Here is a 20,517-nt window from a genome sequence, read left to right on the forward strand (position 1 = left end):
TCGCATGAGGTGGCCAAAGTACTGGAGTTTCAGCTTTAGCATCATTCCTTCCAAAGAAATCCCAAGGCTGATCTCCTTCAGAATGGACTTGTCTTTAATTTCAGACTAAACAGAAAAGAACAACTTTACAGGTTGTTACTTTTTGTTTTAGTAGAGTAGGAGTGTACCTAAATATGGAGGTGGGGGGAACTAAGATCCTGCGGGAGATCATTAATTTTCCTGGAAACGTTCCTTCCTCGTCTGAATTCTTGTCTTTTACGTTTGCTGTGGGCCAGAGGAGAGCCTCTGCCCACTTCAGTGGGCACAGCTGTGCTGCTGAGGGCTCTCCATAGTCCTCACTGCCTGCTCTGGGTCCCAGATGCCCTAGTGGGGTGACCCCATGTCCTGGTTTGCTAGAGGTGAGGTCTGGCATCGTGGTGCATAAGTTAATCATTCCCTTTCGTGCTCAGAAGTTTGCTCGAAACCCTATGTCTTGGTTTCAGAAAGAAAACCCCGTGTAGGCGTGTGAGTCTCAGTCACTGTTACTTTATTTATTTAGTTTGGTTCAAGGTGTCTATTCATTCAGTGACTTTGTTTTTGTTGTGGTGAAATATGTATGACAAGAAGCGAAACCATGTAAACTGGTTCTAGCTGTGTTGACCTTATATTCATTGAGTGTCTGTGCTCTTTGGGTTTCTCTGGCTGCTGGGGCCCTGGGGCCGTGTTTGTTCTGAGATGCTTGGGTGGTGCAGAGGGGCCCAAGCTGTGGCGGTTTCCTCCTCTGCTTCCTCCACACTCCCTGGCTCAGGAGGAGGAAGGTGTCTGCCCTCTCATTCAGCTTTTCCTCTCCTCTTTGGGGCCAAGAGACCAGGGAGGTTGTGGTCAGCAGGTCTCTGAGGGCCATCCTCTGGAGGACTGGCCCATTCTCTTCCTTGCCCCGGGTGCTTTGCAGCTACTCTTCAAATGCCATCCCTGTGCCACCTGGCCCTGAGATTGCTCTGCCTGAGGAAGTGCCCACGAAGCCCAGCATCCCCTGGAGCCGATGCCTGTCCGATCCAGGGCTGGCTCGGGGCAGCGGGGCACTGGACAGCAAGCAGGGTGGGGAGAGTCACGTGCAGGTCGCTTCCTCCCAGAAGCCCCACATTTCTTGATTTGGTTTGATTGCCAGGAGCTATACCTGGGGACTCTTGTTAACAACACAAAGACCTTTGGGATGATGTGTAGTAATCCACATTAGCTCAAACAAGCCCCTGGGCCATGCTGCTGCACGTGAAGTTTTGAGATGTGCTGACATGGAGAGGAAGCAGTGCCCATGTAGGAGATGCCTCAGGAGTCCCAATCTAGCGCTATTTCCAATTCCTGCAGTCTAGTAAGGACAGGCTTCTCATGCTTCCAGCAGTGCTCTAAATACAGCTAAGAGTTTGAAGAGAACCAAAAAAGGAGTTAAAGAACAGGCCACGGGCTTGATCCCTGGGTAGGGAAGATTCGCTGAAGAAGGGCATGGCAACCTACTCCAATATTCTTGCCTGGAGAATGCCATGGTCAGAGGAATCTGGTGGGCTACAGCCCATAGGGTCGCAAAGAGTTGAACACGACTGAACCGACTTAGCATGCATGCATGCACAAAGAACAAGCATTTGAATTTTATGGCAACATGGATAATGTAAAGCTAGTTTTTTTTTTTAAGTGACCTTTAGACCTAAACAAAAAAGTGGTAAAAGTAAGCCATAACTTTGAAACTTGCTTTCAATAATTATCCCTAGTAAACAACTTCGTGGATCAATATTTTTTTTCAGGAAAAAAATTTCAAACTTTCATATTTGTTCTTGGATTAATGGGTCAAAAGAGTGCAATTCAGAGTATTTCCACAGATGCCACAAATAATGTTTTCATTTTACGAGCCACATTTCCTTGGAAAATATGTCCCTTTCCTTCTAAAAGTGTTTTCTCATTTGTCAGAAACTTGAAGACTATTTATACAGAGGTCACACTGCCTACTTATGAGATGTAGCTTTGCCGTAAATTTCAGTATCTTTCATCACTGCAGAGTTCTGGCCATGGCTGTAGGGAATCAGATTAGGCCAGCTGTAAACCACCTGGATATTTTAAACTCATGGTTATATTTCATGCAGTGGGGAAGGTGGCATTTTCCTGTAAATAATTATTCGTTTTGGTTTTGGATGCTGTAGCAGTATTTGCATTCCATCTTAGGTCTGAAAGTAAAGTTGTCCTCAGCAGAAATATATGACTTATTTGGTGTAATGAGTTGTTATTTCTTTTCCATTAAAACTGGTCCTTTCTCAAAGGTAAGAGGTCCAGCAAGATCCAGTTGAGAGAAGTAAGATAACTGGGTGGAGATGAAGGATTAGGTCAATGATTTCAGCATATCAGCAAGATCACAATTTGTTCACAGATGGCTCAGATATAAAGAATCTGCCTGCAAGGCTGGAGACCCGGGTTCAATCCCTGGGTGGGGAATATCCCCTGGAGGAGGAAATGGCAACCCACTCCAGTGTTCTTGCCTGGAGAATCCCATGGACAGAGGAGCCTGGCAGGCTACAGTCCATGGGGTTGCAAGGAGTCAGACATGACTGAATGACAACACGCACGTGCATGGTTGTGATTAATCGTAGTACGACCCACTGCTAATCAGCCTAATTGAGGCAGGTTTGAAATACTGTTTCCTCTGCATTTTCTCAAGTCAAGATGTTTTGTAAAACTGATGTATAAAATTTACAGTTAAGTTTGTTTCCACATCTCCGCCAGACTAGAAGAATAGTGTGTCTTATCTTTGATGGTGTCTTCAATAAGGAGATTCCATCCATGGCTTGGTTCCCATGGATGCTGCTTGAAATGTTAATTAACTTCTGAGATTCATGCCAGTAAAATAGAGACTATAATTCATTGTGTACTTAAAGCATACCTAGAGCTTCTTATTGGAGAAGGCAATGGCACCCCACTCCAGTACTCTTGCCTGGGAAATCCCATGGACAGAGGAGCCTGGTGGGCTGCTGTCTTTGGGGTCGCACAGAGTCAGACACGACTGACGTGACTTAGCAGTAGCAGCAGCAGAGCTTCTTATCAAGAAAATACTCAGTATAGTTTACATATTCATGTCTGACTCTTTGTGACTCTATGGACTGCAGCCTGCCAAGCTCCTGTCTATGGGATTCTCCAGGCAAGAATACTGGAATGGGATGCCATTTCCTCTTCCAGCAGATCTTCCCCACCCAGGGATCCAACCCACATCTCCTGTGCTCCTGCATTGACAGATTCTTTACCATTACCACCACCCAGAAAGCCTGTATAGAAACATTCAGTCGTGTCTGACTCTTTGAGACTCCATGGACTATACAGTCCATGGCATTCTCTAGGCCAGAATACTGGAGTGGGTGGCCTTTCCCTTCTTCAGGGCATCTTCCCAACCCAAGGATCAAACTTAGGTCTCCTGCATTGCAGGCAGATTCTTTACAGCTGAGCCACAAGGGAAGATCAAGAATACTGGAGTGGGTAGCCTATCCCTTCTCCAGCAGATCTTCCCAATCTAGGAGTTTAACCGGGAACTTCTGCATTGCAGGCAGATTCTTTACCAACTGAGCTATCAGAGAAGCCTGTAGAGGAACACACAGAAGACCAAATATAAGAAGTTTTGTCACTGGGCTGTGTAGTAGAGCAAATGTTCATAGCAAACCAGAGCTCCAGCATTAAGAGAATAGTTTTATAACTTTAATATGTTAACATGATGTAATATTATGCAGCCTTTCAAGTTAATTTTTTAAAAACATGCAGAAATGCTAGAGTTAGTAATATTTTAAGTGAAAAGATGAGACAAATGATGCACTCGAGTACAAATATATAAAAATGGGTTTATCTGTGGTGGCAAAACTGTGCTTTTACGATGCCTCTTCATCCTGGTTGACTTCACCATAAACAAGGTGAATGATGAGCTCTAACTGCTGCGCTGGGAACACGTGCCTGACCTGGTGGGCCTGGGGCTGGCTCTGAGGCAGAACATCCTGAGAACTCCCGGCTGAGTACTGACCTCCCCCATTGTCCTTTGTCTCCCGATGAGCAGCAGTGAGAACGATGGCCTGGAGCTCACCCGGGTGCTTTTGCGGAAGTTTGGGGATCAGGATCCGCCCTGTGCTGACTTATACCCAGACCTGTAAGTACCTGACACCCTTTGCAGAAGAGCAGGCTTGAGCTGGCGACGCATAGGCTGGCAGGATCTCCTGGCACCTGTTCTCACTACAGGGAGAGCAGTAGCCAGATGAGAGGGCGAGGACTGAGCATGCCTGATGCTGGCTGTTGATAAGATGACCTAAGAGAAACTCCATCACTCTCCTTTCCCTTCCTTGGTAAATACAGGCTTTGTATCATTGCAAAATCAATTAGTAAAATCAATATTGAATAGCATTCAGTTAACTTACTAAAACCTCCAAAGAATAAACCTGTAAAAAGAATAAAGTAACAAATATGAAATAGATATTATTAATATTTATTATTTACTTTTTAGGGTAAACTTGTACCTATGAAAAGATTAATTGTGTTTTTTTTTTTTTTTAACTAAAGAGAGTTAAAAAGTCAGTAACATCAGTGTGGGGGTGAATTACTTTGAAAACTTTTTTCCTAAGATTTGAAAATGATGTTAATAGTATAGAGATGAGACCTTGATAAAGCGTGCCTTTCTTCATAAACAGTCTTCTCTCTTACTTTGCTTGACTGTTATTTATTGAGGATCGTGCTGTTGTAGGAATCAGGATTGATGGAGGACTCAGGAATTTACAAATGGGGAAGTGATAAAAAAAACCATAATGATGTATTAAGTACCGAAGTGTATGTTTTTCAGTAATAAATACTAAAATCCAGACAATAATGCCGTATCGGTGCGTGTTCTCCTAATTTGTGATGACTCGTCTTGTGCATTATTGATGTTGGTAATGAACACGAGACTGAATACCTATTACTGGTCTCAGTGAGGAAGAATTAATAGAAAGTTAATCACGTTGTTTCACTTTAGTCTTCTCTTGAAAAAGGAAGTAATTAATTTAACTAAATAAAAGCTTCCATGGTGATGCTTTTATTTCCCTTCCGTCTAAAGAAACATGCAGGATGTAAAAACTGTCTACCTTTGAGAAATTGAAATATAATCTGGGGCCCTGCAGGGTTTAGTCTGGGCCCAACCTGGCAACAAAGAAGAAAGAACAGTTGGCAGAAAAGAAAAAGATATTTATCTGGCCTTTCTAGAGGAGGGAAAAGGTAGAATCAGTGCTAAGACAGGAGACCATGTTCCAAATTCTGTTCAGACGTCAGTTTTACCCTCACGAACTGTTGCCAGGAGTCGGTGGCCCCCAGGCCCTCCTGCCTGACCCCGTGCCCCCGAGCTCTGCCCCTGCCCCACAGCCTGCAGATGCTCACTCTTCCCTCCTCAGCCTTTCCTCCGACTTCCTGGGTCTGCTTCTTCTTCTTGTCCCTTAACTCCCTCCTAACTGTTAACCATTTCTGTGCTTTTCCTTGGTCAGCATGACCAAAAGCTGGAGGAGGGTGCTATACAAGGAGGCGCTTTGCATACTTACATCAGTAATAATTTCTGTCCACGTCTCACAGTTAAGTCTTATTTACCGAAATCTCAGGTTGAAACAAAAGGTTTTATTTAAAACAAATAATTTTCCTTCTATAAATGTAAAACAGTATTGAATTCAGTGTCTACATTTTCCATTGTGGGCAGACTTTAGCCATCATTTGATTATGAATTAGCAGACACATTTTAAGACAGTAGACGAGATTCTGTGTATTGACTGTTTTTCTGCTCAGACTCTGAGCTTCTGCTGAGGGAGCATATTGAACCCCCAACTTTACCTCTTCTCAGGCAGGAAAGTGAAGAAAGTGATAGTCGTTCAGTCGTGTCCAACTGTTTGTGACCCCATGGACTGCAGCTCACCAGGCTCGTCTGTCCATGGAATATTGGAGAGTGTTGCCAGTCCCTTCTCCAGGGGATCTTCCCAACTCAGGGATTGAACCCAGGGCTCCTGAATTGCAAGCAGATTCTTTACCATCCAGGCTGCAGAGGACCTGGGGCAATGGAAGGTGAGGTCAGGAATCTAAAGCACACCCAGAATGCACGTATCGAGCACCCAGGAAAACTGGGGGAGACTCAGATTCTGGGTGGGGCCACAAGAGCCTACATCCCAGCTCTGCTGAAGACACTCTTGAGTGATGTGGGCGTGACTCACCTCTCTCTGCTCTTTTAGCATCACTGTGCTCCCACGTCTCGCAAGAGAGCAAGTGTCACCTCAGACCACAGGGTGTCCCTGTGCCGAGACTTTTGTTCCTTCAGGCAAGTTTGTGTCAGAACCTTCCCTCTTGAGAGTAGGTCCTGAGAACCTCTCTCTGGCACTGAGATGCAAAGTGCACATCTGAATGTTGAAAACTGCAGGCAGGCGGGCCTGCGTCAAGGAGACCCACTCAGTCCAGCCTCACCAGATGCGACAGACAGAGGGACCATGTCAGACACCCCCTTGGGATGACATCACTGCTCATGTGTCCTGTGAAGCCTGGCTGGTGTTCCACACACAACCCTGGGGTCCTGATGTTGGAGGGGTGCGAATAAGTCTGATCCTACATCTCCCATCTCCTGTGCCCTCTGCGAGCACAGCTTCCCAGGACTTCCTGGAGGCTGGGAGGCTCCCACATCTAGAACCTGCTAAATGCTGTTGCTGGTCCCTGTGCAGCAAGGTGCATCTCTTTACTCTCTAAACCGGAAGCTAAGAGAAAAACCAGTGGAGGATTTGGAAGAGACAACGAGACATTTTGAAGAAATGCATTATGTTGTAAATACTTGCTAACAGTCATCAAAGACCAGCAGTGGAAGCAAGGAAGGCTGCAAACTTCAGGAATGTAAACGGAGTCATTTTTTTCCAAGTGATTATCAGATACAGCAAGCAGTCTGATTAAGCACATCACTGCCTTGGCTACTGTCTTCCTGTCACTTTCAAGGCTCAAAACAGGAGTCTCCATAGGTTGGTTGACCGAGAAAGTCACACCAGGGAAGCCTTGAAGTGATTTTTGATATTTCAGAAATTTACATGGAAATTATATTTTGCTGACCTAGTTAATAGAAATGGCAGATTTCCTTTCATTGGCCTGGACGTTTTTCACCTTAATGTTCTAACACTAGAGCCACACCGCCTGGAGCAAAGAGCGAGGGCTTGGAGCACGTGAGACTGTCTTCCAAAGGGTGATGTCGTGTGAACCCCTGACCTCTGAGAACCCCAACCCTTCTTCCCAGAAGTGAGGTTGCAGATGTTTGTGGTGAAAACATCTAGCCAGGTGCCTGTAGTTCAGTGAAGGTTAATTTCCTCCTTTCTCTCCCAGTTTGTGAGTAAATAACAATTATTAGTACTAAAGCAGATTTCAGTTTGTAAACATTGCTGAAAAAAAAATCAAAACAAGAGGACTAACAAGGAGAACAGTGACAGGGAGCTTTGGAATACAGAGATTCTGAAACTCTGCAGTAAGTTGGTTTCATAGCAATTTCTGAGGCACCACCGTTCTTCATGACAGAAATTTAATACTAGTCGCTTTTCTTTAAATGATGATCAGTTATGATGTCACATGATGAAAAGGAGTTAGCAACTTCCTGTGTTTAGGAGTTGCTGTGCTGAGGGTACCTGGTTTGGCCACCAGGAGTCCTGGGGTCCATGACAGCCCACCGGGAGCCTTAGTGGCAGATTCAGTGCATGAACAGAGAGCATCATTTAATATAATGGAAATAATGTGATTGTAATAAAGCATTGTCATCAGATTAACAGCTCAAGCTGTGAAAACAAATGTGAGCACTCTGCCTTCTGCATCACGGGGAGATGATGCTCTTGTGAGCCGTTGCTCCGGTCTGGGGGATGCTGTCATGGAGATGCAGCAGCTCTGTGATCTGAGTATCATCCTACCTTCTCCTTCGTTTTGTCAGGGAGAATTCTTCCTGCTGGCACACCGACCCCTCCTCTCACTGGGGAGTCCAAGAGTCCTGTGGCTGCCTGGTAGGTTACCTCAGTGTTTTTGATTTTTTAAAAGCCTAAACCTCAAGGAACAGAAGTGAGTTCACCTATTCTCCCAATTCACCCAACCCTCCCCTTCCCCTGCCTCCCCTTCCACGTGTCCATTCTGTACATCTGCGTCTCTATTCCTGCCCAGAAGATAAGTTCATCTGGACCATTTCTCTAGATTCCATATATATGCATTAATATATGATATTTGCTTTTCTGTCTCTGACCTACTTCACTCTGTATGGCGGACTCTAGGTCCATCCACATCTCTGCAGAAGTCCGACTCTGTTCCTTTTTATGGCTGACACTACTGTGTGTATATATACATATGTGTGTGTATACACACACACACGCACACATATCTTCCTTCTCCGTCCATCTTTTGACATTTAAATTGCTTCCCTTTGTGCTCTGTGATGAGCCAGGTGGGTGGGATGAGGGGAATGGTGGCAGGGGTGGGGGAGGTCCACGAGAGTGGGAATACACATATAGCTGATTCCCTTCCTTGTTCAGCAGAGACTAACACAGTATTGTAAGGGATTTATATTCCAATTAAAAAAAATGAGTTCACGCCCATCTGAAAAATCTTTGTTTTTGGTAACTACATGAACTTTCAGACTAAATGAGTCTTAGGTTTCCTTGATTGGGTGCTTCTTGGAAAGGTGTCATGACGTGGTTTCCAGGGTGACCCTCCCATTCATTTTCCACTGGTCGCAAATCAGCGACAGTCCAACAGCGGACCTAGAATGCACTTCAGGGGGGAAATTTCCCAGAATTTCAAGGCAGGGTGACCTCAGGTTTCTTGTATTTTTATTTGAGTTTTGAAAGCTGGATGTTAAAAACTAAGATATCACATGGCTCTTCTAACTATGGCTGAGCAATACAAAGGCACACAGAAGTGGGTTACCCCTGTTACAGTGAGAGGCACGCTGTCCAGTCTGTTGAGAAGAATGGAATGAAATTTATGTGGAAAACTGGTTGGAACTCATCTCAAAGGAAATCTCAAGAGGCAGTTAGTAAAGGGCACAGGTGTATTGGCTAAAATCAAGAAACAGATATGGCGATCCTAATTTATAGGAAAAAAATAAGACAAACAAAAATCTTAATTTAAATTGAGTTTTAAGAAAATGACCATGTGAGCATGTTTATAAGTCTTTTCTGTTTAGTGGTCCACAGGGTGTGTGTTAGTTGCTGAGTTGGTTCTGACTCTGCGACCTTATGGATGGTAGCCTCTGTCCATGGAATTCTTCAGGCAAGAATACTGGAGTGGGTTGCCAGTCCCTTCTTCAGGGGATCTTCCCAACCCAGGGATTGAACCCATGTCTCTGCATTGCAGGCAGATTCTTTACCGTCTGAGCCACCAGGGAAGCCCTCCTAATAGTGTAGTGACTTTTGAAAGGCTTCCTTTCGATGAACCCGGTCTCCTTTCTTCTCTTAGAGTGAATGTCTGCACTCAGGTGAGGCAGTCACACAGCACCGTGGATGTAGGTAGGGCCCACCAGAGACCGCTGATGGATGCCGCATGCCACCCTTACGGCCTGGGCCATTGGTGATGCTATTTGCTGCTCCTTTGTGGTGACCAGCTGCTCTGCTCAAGTTCTTTATGGACCCAGTGATTGGTTTCTTCCCCATCTTGTTTATTCCATTAACTCAGGAACCCTGTAAGTTTTCACTCCATGCTCTGATTCTTTGGCCTTGATTCACTCATTCTGTTAGACTGGTACTTTTTATTATAAGCTGCCTGAAATTTATTGGAATTAGATTGGGTGTCAGTATCAGACAAATGAATGAACAAGTACCAGAATGGTTGATGTTGAATTCGCTTGAATTCACATGAACTGTGAGATCTCAGATATATGTGTGCAAGGAGAAAAGGATTTCCTGTGAAAAAGCTCCATAGCCAAGGGAGCTTCAGAAATGTCAGAGAAAGCCCCATGTAACGGGTCTCTTTGCCATAGCTCCTGCAAGATGCTCAAATCACAAGGAGTGGGAAAGAGGCAGCTTTTAATTTATCTGACTAAAGAATCCTTGTTTTTGTATGTGTGTGTGTGGTGCCTAGGTGCCTTGGCAGAATCTTCTGGAAATGCTAGTCTACTTGTTAGGAGCCAGAGGCCCTCAGGAGAGAGGGAGTCAGGTGGTCCCTGCTGGGCAAATATTTCCAGGTTCCAGGCCTCTGAGTGGCTGCAGAAGAGGAGTTTGGTCTCTGTTTCAGGCATTTAGGGAAGAAACAGTCTTTTGAATTTTCTCGGTTATTGTCCTCTGACTCTCTTGGTGGTTCATCAAATGCAAGATGACCCCAGTGAAAACATATTTTCCCTTTTGAGTTCTTACCTATCTGCCCAACTTATATAGAGGAAAGGATTGAAAGTCCCCCAGTGTAACTAGGGGCAAAGGTTGCAGTGGAATTCTGGTATAATTCTCAAATGTAGGTGACTCTCTTAAGAGAGACATGAGGAATCAGAACATATAAAAGGCCATCGATGAGTCACTGAAAAAGTGAGAGCTGGGAAGAGTCACATTTGCTTTACTTAAGTGGTATCGGGGAACCTGCATGTGCGTGTGAACGAGCTTCTACTTCCCATCTTTGGAAATGATTGCAGAAGTGCCCCAATGCGAGCACCAGGGCTCCCTACCTGACCAACCGCCTGGGCCACCGGCTTCTCAACCTCTCTGGCCTCCCCCTGGAGGAGTATTTGCTGGCGCCGATGGAAAAACCGAGGTGGGTTTGAAACCTCTGCTGTATCTTTCCTGTTCTCAGAGTTACTTAGGAAATCTGATCGTTTCAAATGCTGATGTTCTTCAATGCTCAGAAGTCTCCTGGTAACCTTGATACTCATAAAAATTCTGAAGCCGTGCTGCAGAACTTAATCAGATTCCTCCTGCTGACTTTCACTCCGGCCCCGGAGGGAGTGGGGGAGTCATGTTCATGGAGTGTCACCTAGGGGAGCCAGAAGCAGCTTGACTGCTTTAGAGGATAAGCCCTGAGACGTTCACAGCATAATGAGGGAAGCTCTCCATGGTATCCTAACGTCCCTCTTAAGAGATTTTGAGGAAAGCTTTTGTTCTGTGCTGCATTTCCTTGAGCTTGAGAGGGGGAATCTAGATGAGAGGATAGGGATGAGCTGCTCATTGCTTTAAATTACAATCATACTCACTATTCCATCAAATGTCCTGAGACCCACCCCCCAACACAAAAGCATCATTGTATGGGGTGTCTGCGATGCCTAGAACATCCTCCCACCCCACCCCCAGGCCCTTTTTCCTTCTGATGCTTCCCGGACCATCTCTGGCCCCTGCTGCCCTCCCGTTGTGCCTTTAAACACATCCAGGAATCTCTGATTTTTGAAGGTGGGCGCTTGTGTGCCTAGGACTTAGAATAGTATCTGGTATACAAAAGGCACTCAATCAATGAATGCTTGAGTCTCTGAAATGAATGATTGAGTTAAATTGAGCTGAGTAGGAATCTATCCTTATTCTTTTGCCCCAAATTTCTGCTCAAAATCCAGGCACAACGGTGGGAATTTGTTGTTTTAATCTCCTTTTATCCAGAGACTGGAAAACAAAGTTTAGTATGTGTTTTTATTTCTAATGTCCAATATTTTTAGAAGCTTCATAAGTGCTAAATATACTATATAACCCAAGGGATATGGAGAGAAAATTCACCCCACATCCCTGGAGAAACTCACAGAGCTGTGTAAGAGATGAACTGGCAAAAAAGACAGTTAAGGTCCAGCATAGCAATCAACACAAGAAATGGAAATTAAGGTGTTGTGAGAACCCCAAAGAGAAGGCGATTCACCCCAGTCGAGGTAGCCAGGGATGCCTTCCTGCAGGACGCAGTGTGTGCACAGAGAGTGAGAGAAGCGAGAGGAAGAAAACTGTTCAAAGCAGGCTGACTCAGGAGCAGAGCAAACCAAAGGGGACTGAAAGCTGATTTTAGGGGAGATGGCCATTAATGAGAACACCAGCAGGGCAGGCGAGCACAGCAAAGCCCTGCACGGGGCGTGTGTCCTCACACCTCGGGGAGTGCTGAGAGGCTCTACTCTAACGTGGGTGAGGAGTGGGTGATCTCATCCATCCCTGCTAAATAAGCAGCGCCTTCCTTGGATACCTGCCTGGGGCCAGGCCGCATCCCGCAGCAGGCTGACCCCGGGGGGCTGCGACCCAGAGCCTGGAAGTTCCGCAGCCACTGTTTTATGGCTTCCGGTGTGGTGGGTGGGAGACACCCTCTGTTAGGAGGTGTCTGCCTGGTGCTGCCTGGCGAAAGCTCTGACCTCTTGTTTACTTCCCCAGGCTCGGAGGATGGTCTTTTGGAGTACAAATCCCCAATCAAGTTCAAGACACGAATTCAAATATGTCAAAACCCCAAAATCTGGCAAAGGTACAGTCTTTCCTTTTTTCCTTTTTTTCTTGTTTTAGAAAGCATTCAGGGAAACTTGCTTTGTAAATATCTTTGTGGGTATAGGCAAAATCAAACCAAATACCAGTGTTTGTTGCCCTGAAACATAGCCAGTTGTATGTGAGCTTTCTCTTGAAAGAGAAAATGAGTCGTTTCCTTTAGACTATCTAGAAATATATGAAATAGGTCACTGTTTTTTGTAAAGATGAGAATTCACTTGATAGACCTAAAGCAAATAAGGAAAGTAATCTGCTTTTAAAGACGCTTATCATCAGGGTAGGGCTTTCCAGGTGTCACAAGTGGTGAAGAATCTGCCTGTCAGTGCAGGAGACAGAAGACATGCAGGTTTTATCCCTGGGTTGGGAAGATCCCTTGGAGGAGGGCATGGCAACCCACAGCAGTATTCTTGCTTGGAGAATCCCACTGACAGAGGAGCCTGGAGGGCTACAGTTCATAGGGTTGCAAAAAGTCAGACATGACTGAAGGGACTTAGCCACAGCAGCAGCAGCAGCATCAGGATGACAGTGATCTTGATACATGTATTTATTGACCAAAAAGTTCATTCGAGTTTTTCCTGTAACATTCTGAACCAACTTTTGGGTCAACCCAATAAATTCCTTTTCTTCCTGATGACTGGATGGACCCAGAGTGGTGAGCACCCCTCCCAGGGGTTGGATTTTTAAGCCCTCCAGGTCTGGCCCTATGAATGAGGAAAATCCCTTTGGCATTACCAAGAGTGGCCAGGAAAGACCCCCTTACACCAGTACCACCCTTACCCCCTTAGCCACCAAGGAACTCAGAGGCAGGTAATCAGGACAGGTTTCCCTAAGGAAAGAGCTTGGTACAACCTTAAGATGGGAAAGATTTGAAGCTCGCAGCCTCAGTAATTGGGGAAATAGTTTGGTTTTGGTCCTGATTTTGAGAGAAATTGGGAAAGAGTAAGTCATGGGAGTGATGTGTGTGTGTGTGTTAGTTGCTCAGTCGTGTCCATCTCTTTGCGACCCCATGGACTGTAGTTCTCCAGGCTCCGCTGTCCATGGGATTCTCCAGGCAAGAATACTGGAGCAGGTTACCTACTCCAGGGGATTTTCCTGTCCCAGGGATCAAACCCATGTCTCTCGAGTCTCCTGCATCGGCAGCTGGATTCTTTACCACTGAGCCACCTGGGAGTGATATCTGCTTGTACACCTGTCATATCATCGATGAAATGTTTGCCTTGTCGTGGGGCCTTTCGTGGTTCATTGTGACTTGGAAAAGCTTTTCAGGATCCAGGCTTATGCCCGTTGAAGGATTATTCAGTGAAATAAGGTGCTTTACAGGTTTTTAACAATGTAATCCCTGGTGAAAATGTTAACATTCATACTTCACAATCTAATCACAAAGAAAAGTTTTAACAGTCGTATTTCACAATGTAATCCCTGATGAAAAGTTCTGGTCCCTGTGTAGACTGTTCAGACATCCCTCATTTCAGCTGAGGTTTGTTCAAATCTCTCTCACGCTGCAGGCCACACACAGGGAAAGATTTATAGCTTAAGATGAAAAGATCAAGATTCATAGCTTGATAGAAAAATAATCTAAAATACCTTTGCTGGCTTTTTGAACACATGATGTGACTGTTATTAATACACCCAGTTTGTAGGAGGAATCTGCCCATTTCCTCCGAGAACATTTTTTAAGTTTCTAATCTGTGTGAATACCAAGCCTCCTGCTGACAGTGGAACATCCTGTCTGTGCTTCTAGGGTCTGGGGCAAGGCAGCCAAGGCTCTCCTGTGTCTCTGCTCCCGTGACAAGGGCTCAGCATCCTGTGTCTCCCTGACACCTGCTCTTTTTCCTCTTTGTTTGTCTTCTGTATCGACATGTTTGAGCAGTGACTTCTGCAGCTTCTGATGTTTGACATGGACTTTGCCATACTCAGGTGTGCAAGTATCCAGCCCTTTGGGGAGAGAGCCTCTTTTCAGGGAGCTCAATGATCGTGAGTCCGTATTGGACTCTAAAGGGCATCTGGTGTCTCAAATTCCTATAGCATTGTTGGTGGTTGATGTCATGTCAAATTATTACATTAACCTCTTGGTAATTAACCACCAGCCTTTTACTTTGGCCTTTGGGGTACATTCATAAGACCACAGAGTTTACGATTTTCGCAGTCTTTTTGAGGAGAAAATGGGAAATTTGCATATGAATAGGCTTAATACTTAAAATTCATCGTATTTTAGAATATCTCTCACAGAACCTTTATGAATGATTTCATTCACATCTTGAGTGTTCAGCTGGTTTAGTTAAACACCCTCTAGAACATATTTTGTTGTTGTTCAATTGCAAAGTTCTGTCCAATTCTTTGTGACCCCATGGACAGAGGGAGCCTGAAGGGCTACAGTACATGGGATTTCCCGGGCAAGAATAGTAGAGTTGGTTGTCATTTCCTTCTCCATGGGATCTTCCGATCCAGCAATAAAACCCGCATCTCCTGCATTGGCAGGTGGATTCTTTACCTCTTAGCCACCAGGGAGACCCTCTAGAATGTATACACTTCAGTTAAAAAAGTTAAACACACTCCCCTCTTGTTTGGCGTTCATTCTGTTTTGTTCTTGTGTATACTTTTATGCATTTGAATATCCATCCAGAGATTTTTTTTTTTTCCTTATAGTAACTTAGTTGCCTCTCTGAGGAACTGTTCCTGGGGATCCTGACATGAAAGGTCTGTTTTGAGGTGTCATGATGTGTTCCTAAAAGGAGGTTAACTTCCTCCTTCAGCTGTTGGATTTATTGATCCTGTCTTAGAGACCAGCAGGGAAGGAAGTCCCACAACTTATTTAAGATCATCATGAAGCATCTATCACTTACTTAAAAGAATTTATAAAATTTCTCCCAAGCAAAAGCCAGTTTGTAGTAGAACCAAAATGATGTTCAAATTGTTCCTTGGAACTCTGTATATTGTCATCTGTCCTGAAAGTGATGCCAGGGTCGTCAGGACCATCAGCAGCTGGCCGTCATGGAGCTGGGCGGGGCTTTTAGGGGCTGTGCTCTGCACAGAATGCCGAGTCTCCCTCTGGTTGGGGAGACTCCCTGACTGGATCCCACCCGGTCCCCTGGCACTGTCCCCATGGCCGTGTTCTCAGTGCCTATACTCAGGCTAATGGAGCAGCTCCTCACTGGCCCCCTGCCTGCAGAGAGCAGGGCTGGAGCCCTCAGGGGCCAGCATGGCAGCACCCCCTGCCCTCTGACCTGGCCCCGTTGATGAACCCTGGCGTCTCCTCATCTCACTGAGGTCTTCAGGCCGCATTATGGCTCCTATTAGGACAGGTTTCACCCTCTATGGTTAACGAGCATTTTGGGATGTCAGGGTCCTCAGGGTTATACCCTTTAGGTCCCTGGAAGCCCCTCTGTCGCCTGAGAGGGTCATTGGACACCACCCCTCCCTCAGCAAGCATCACCAAGTTTCATGGCCACTCCTGTGACTTAGTGTTGATCATGAGGCATCCCTCTTGACCTTTGGCCTAGAGACTGTGTCCCTGAGTGGAAAGGTTTGTCAGCTGCTGATCTCAACTGGGATGATGGTGGGGACCCAGTCCTGGTGGTTGCCTGGGGCACCGTGGTGACAGCAGAGGCACAGGGGCTGAGCCCAGGTCGGAGACCCACAGCCATGGCTAGAGGAGAAACGGAGCATGAACTCGACCCAACACAGAAGCTGAAGCCGATGGGGAGGGGTGGGCGAGATGCCCAGGCTCTGGGGTACCCCACCTCCACCATAGCTATCCCACTTTGGTTTCTGTGTTTTTGTACACTGTATTTTTTTTAATACAGTCCCTATACAGTAAATCCTTGTTGCTGTTTTATTTTAATCAATCACTTAATTTTTAAAGATGAAAAAAAATTTTTTACCAAACCATGAGGCAGGTGGGATCCTAGTTCTCCAACCAAGGATCGAACCCAAGGCCCCACACTGGATGTGCGGTGTCTTGGCCACTGGACCACTATGGAATTTCCGTGTACAGCGTCATTTCTAAGCTGAGAAAAATGTCACCCTGCTTCTAAAACAAAATTTCAAACAAACTAATTTGAAGGCCCCATGTCTAGAGCAGAGAACACCCCTGGCTTTCATGTTTTTCTCCTCCAGTTAAGCAGTTAATGGAGCCAAGAGGGTGGTGGGGGGAGCAGGCCGTGGACTGTGGTTCCCGTCCACAGCAGACGTTTTATACTGTATGTCCTTTAACTTTAGCAGTCTTGCATTTTGCGTCATTGTATCCAGACACATAGCTAGTCCCTGTATGTTAGCACATCTGCAGGTGTGTGTGTGTTTGAGGGTGGGGGTGGTGAGAGGTTGACTGGGGGCATCCTGCAGGGCCTGGGTTCACTGTGTTGGCTATAGAACGGGGGCAGATACCCTCTGGTAAGTGATCTCAGTCCAGGGCAGGGCAGGCTGCCCTGTGAAGGGAACCCATGCTTTCCCCCACTTTTCAGAATCCTGTGTCTGAATTACACCCATTTGTGAGTCTGTGGATTTTTGTGTTACCAGTCTCAGATCCACTTGAGCACAACTGAGGGCATCAGCAGGTTGTCCTGGGTCTGTGGATAGTTGGTCTTGAGCAGAATTTCTTCCTTCTTGGAGTTGGAAGGAGTGACTGCTAAGGGTTTCCCTGAACCTAAGAAACTATTTGAAGATGGGAGTGTGTAATGGCAGCTGCTGTGACAGAGGGCAGGGTTCTGCCTCCTTAATCACCCGGGGAGGTGGGCTTCCTAAGAAAGAGTTGGGCCACTGTCCTGCAGAGAAAGGCATTTTCATGAGCTGTCACTGGATACTTAATTCCCCCTGTGAACTCAGGACCCTGGTGGAGACAACTGGTCACCCTGTGATGGGGTTGGGTAGGGGAATGGGTTGGAAGCCCAGGGACCTGAGATTTGGCCTGAACTTTGCAGAAACTGTGAGAACCTGTACAGCTTCCTTTGAGTAGAAACCAGCGAGGGAGCAGCTATAATTCCACAAAGAAGATTGTCACAAAAGACAGTGTCATCTAGAGAAATGAACTTGAATTAAGGTCAAAATTTGCTGGTTGATTCATTATCTCTTAAAGACACTCACCAGCATTCCACTGAGTACATTAAAATTTTTTTCATTAAAATATCAATATTGTGAGATATAGATATACTGATGGTTCAATTAGTATTTTTTATGCTACTCCTTATTTCAATTTTAATAACATTGTCTGTCTCCCGTTTTCTCCTTCACCTTCCTCCTGTCTGACGGGCCTACTGCGTTATTCTCCATGTTCAGCAAATGTTCACTTCAATTTATTTTGAGGAATAATGCTCCACATTCAGTTATTAATTTGAGAGTCATCATTTTTTTCTTATCATTTCTGTGCTTTTAATTTGCAGGTCAGATTTCATTAGCTTACCAATGGAGAAAGAAAAAAAATAAATGGGCTTAGATTCCTTTTTTTTGCTGTGAGAATATAATTATAGAGCAACACTCACATTTGTTCTGGGGAAAATTAATCTATTTTTAGCTATAAATTATATGCTGGAGATAAATATAAAATTAGCAGGCTGGAATTCACTGCTCACTGTCAGCCATGCGGGACCATTACACGGAGGCCTGTGTTCAGGTGCTGGAGAAGCAAATTTACATGTGTTCCTTATATGTGAGAACAGCTTATGAATAGACTTAAGAACTAATTTCAGGAGGGCCATTAAGTTATCTTTCTCTTTTAGGTGTGGTACAACCAGAAAGGCTTCCACTCCCTGCCTTCCTACCTAAATCATCTCAACAATCTTATTTTGTGGAGGCGCTTACCCCCGACCGCAGACTGGAGACAGTATGGTAATGTTATTCTGTGTGCATTTTCTAATTCACTACTTTCCAAAGACAGTGTTGTTAATGGGAAAGAATCACAAAAAGTTGTGAGCAGAAATGTGAAGAGTGATGCGAAGTTTCTATTTGGCAGCCAATCCGTGTAGAAGCGCGTACACATTGAGAGGCTGTGGTGGCTTTTGTGTGTGTGTGTCCTTCAGTGTCTTTACCTGTGAAGTTGTGACCTCAGCTGTGAGATGACAGGAGTTGAAGCTGACTAGAAAGCTCAGTCCCAGTGACTTAGCATCCTCCAGAAGCAAGAGTAATTGCTCTTTCTAAAGACACTATCGTGTGGTCCAGGTCACCATTACTGATGGGAAGGTGCTCATCGCTTACCATAATTTACTTTATGCTGAGCCCTCCACTCATCAGTCACCTTTGTTGACTGTGAATTCACTCCCTGTGCTTTCTTCTTTTGGTAAACGACACGGGTCCATTTCTGGAACCCAGAGTGGATTTATTGGTTTAAGGGGATGTTATATGCTTCACTTGAGTAGTTTATCAAATTCATTCAGTTCTTTGGAAAAAAAAAAGAAAGAGTGCAAGCAGATGTATAAATACCAGCAGGTCATAGCTGTCATAATTTATTTACATGATTTTTTTTGAAGCATTAATTCACATAGAAATAAATGTTAAACCATTTCCCCAGTATGCCATGACTTTATTCCAAATTCATTCTGCCGTATTTGTTTTCCCCCCTCCACCAATTTTCAAAATAAAACAGGTTTAATTATTCTGTGGCACTGCAATTGTTTGGGGATGGCAGTGCATATAATATAAAAATGTGTATGCCCAAGTGAAGTAATAAAGAATAAAGAGTGCTATGGAAGAGGAATAGCAGAGTGGTGTTTATTGTGTCTGAAATGTACTAGGGGCATTAGATATTTTTATATCCATGGTCCCATTTAGTGTTTGTGTTAATTTGTAAGGTGGGTGGCATTTGCCTCTTTCACTGTTTAAAAACCTGAGATTCAGAGGAATCACCCATTACCTGCTTGTTAAGTGAAAGGGCCACAGTTCGGTTCTAGGTATGGCTGATAACACAGCCTTTGCCTTTCTGTTGCAACAAACTGAGAGGGTGCTTCTAATAGGCACAAATGGAACATGCTTCATGGAGGGGAACATGCTTCATGGAGGGGAACATGTTTCATGGAACATGCTTCACGAAGGGGAACATGCTTCATGGAACATGCTTCATGGAGGGGAACATGCTTCATGGAGGGGAACATGCTTCATGGAGGGGAGCATACTTCATGGAACATGCTTCATGGAACATGCTTCATGAAGGGGAACATGATTCATGAAGGGGAACATGCTTCATGGAGGGGAACATGTTTCATGGAACATACTTCATGAAGGGGAACATGCTTCATGGAGGGGAACATGTTTCATGGAACATACTTCATGAAGGGGAACATGCTTCATGGAGGGGAACATGTTTCATGGAAAATGATTCATGAAGGGGAACGTGCTTCATGGAACATGCTTCATGAAGGGGAACGTGCTTCATGGAGGGGAACATGCTTCATGGAGGGGAACATGTTTCATGGAACATGCTTCATGAAGGGGAACATGCTTCATGGAGGGTAACATGTTTCATGGAACATACTTCATGAAGGGGAACATGCTTCATGGAACATGCTTCATGGAGGGGAACATGCTTCATGGAGGGGAACGTGTTTCATGGAACATGATTCATGAAAGGGAACGTGCTTCATGGAACATGCTTCATGGAGGGGAACATGCTTCATGGAGGGCAACATGTTTCATGGAACATGATTCATGAAAGGGAACGTGCTTCATGGAACATGCTTCATGGAGGGGAACATGCTTCATGGGGGGAGCATGCTTCATGGAACATGCTTCATGAAGGGGAACATGCTTCATGGAGGGGAACATGTTTCATGGAACATGATTCATGGAGGGGATCATGCTTCATGGAGGAGAGAATGCTTCATGGAACATGCTTCATAGAGGGGAGTGTGCTTCATGGAACATGCTGCATGGAACATGCTTCATGGAGGAGGTCACTAACACTGGATCAGGAACATGAGCAAAAGTGTGACTGATGTCAGGATGCTACCATGGGTACTAGTGGTGCTGATGTGGGAGAAGTCAGAGCATCTGCTCAAGTTACTGGAGGAAGTTCCAGTTGACCTCATCCCGAGGGCGAGTGTACAGGAGGAGCACTGTTGATCTGTCTGAGAGGGCCTCTGAGGCCAGCTTCTGCTTGACCTTCACTGACAGG

General features: G+C 45.2%; 1 protein-coding gene across 2 annotated transcripts in view; it reads left to right on the forward strand.

The window, feature by feature from the left end:
* Positions 1-20,517, forward strand: part of ABCA13 (ATP binding cassette subfamily A member 13) — a 393,960-nt gene that overhangs the window by 236,373 nt on the left and 137,070 nt on the right. For both annotated transcript variants that reach the window (XR_015163267.1, XM_086398601.1), the window contains exons 44-48: positions 4,055-4,144; positions 7,946-8,015; positions 10,622-10,740; positions 12,315-12,402; positions 18,131-18,239. Coding sequence is in view for 1 of the 2 variants with exons in the window: in XM_086398601.1 (XP_086254727.1) it covers positions 4,055-4,144; positions 7,946-8,015; positions 10,622-10,740; positions 12,315-12,402; positions 18,131-18,239 (476 nt within the window). In the remaining variant the exon portion in view is untranslated. The remainder of the gene's footprint in view (positions 1-4,054; positions 4,145-7,945; positions 8,016-10,621; positions 10,741-12,314; positions 12,403-18,130; positions 18,240-20,517) is intronic.

The sequence above is a fragment of the Bos grunniens genome, chromosome 4 (genome assembly GCF_055505025.1).
Source record: "Bos grunniens cultivar Pamir isolate PY7600 chromosome 4, Bosgru_T2T1.0, whole genome shotgun sequence".
Taxonomy (NCBI): Eukaryota; Metazoa; Chordata; class Mammalia; order Artiodactyla; family Bovidae; genus Bos; species Bos grunniens.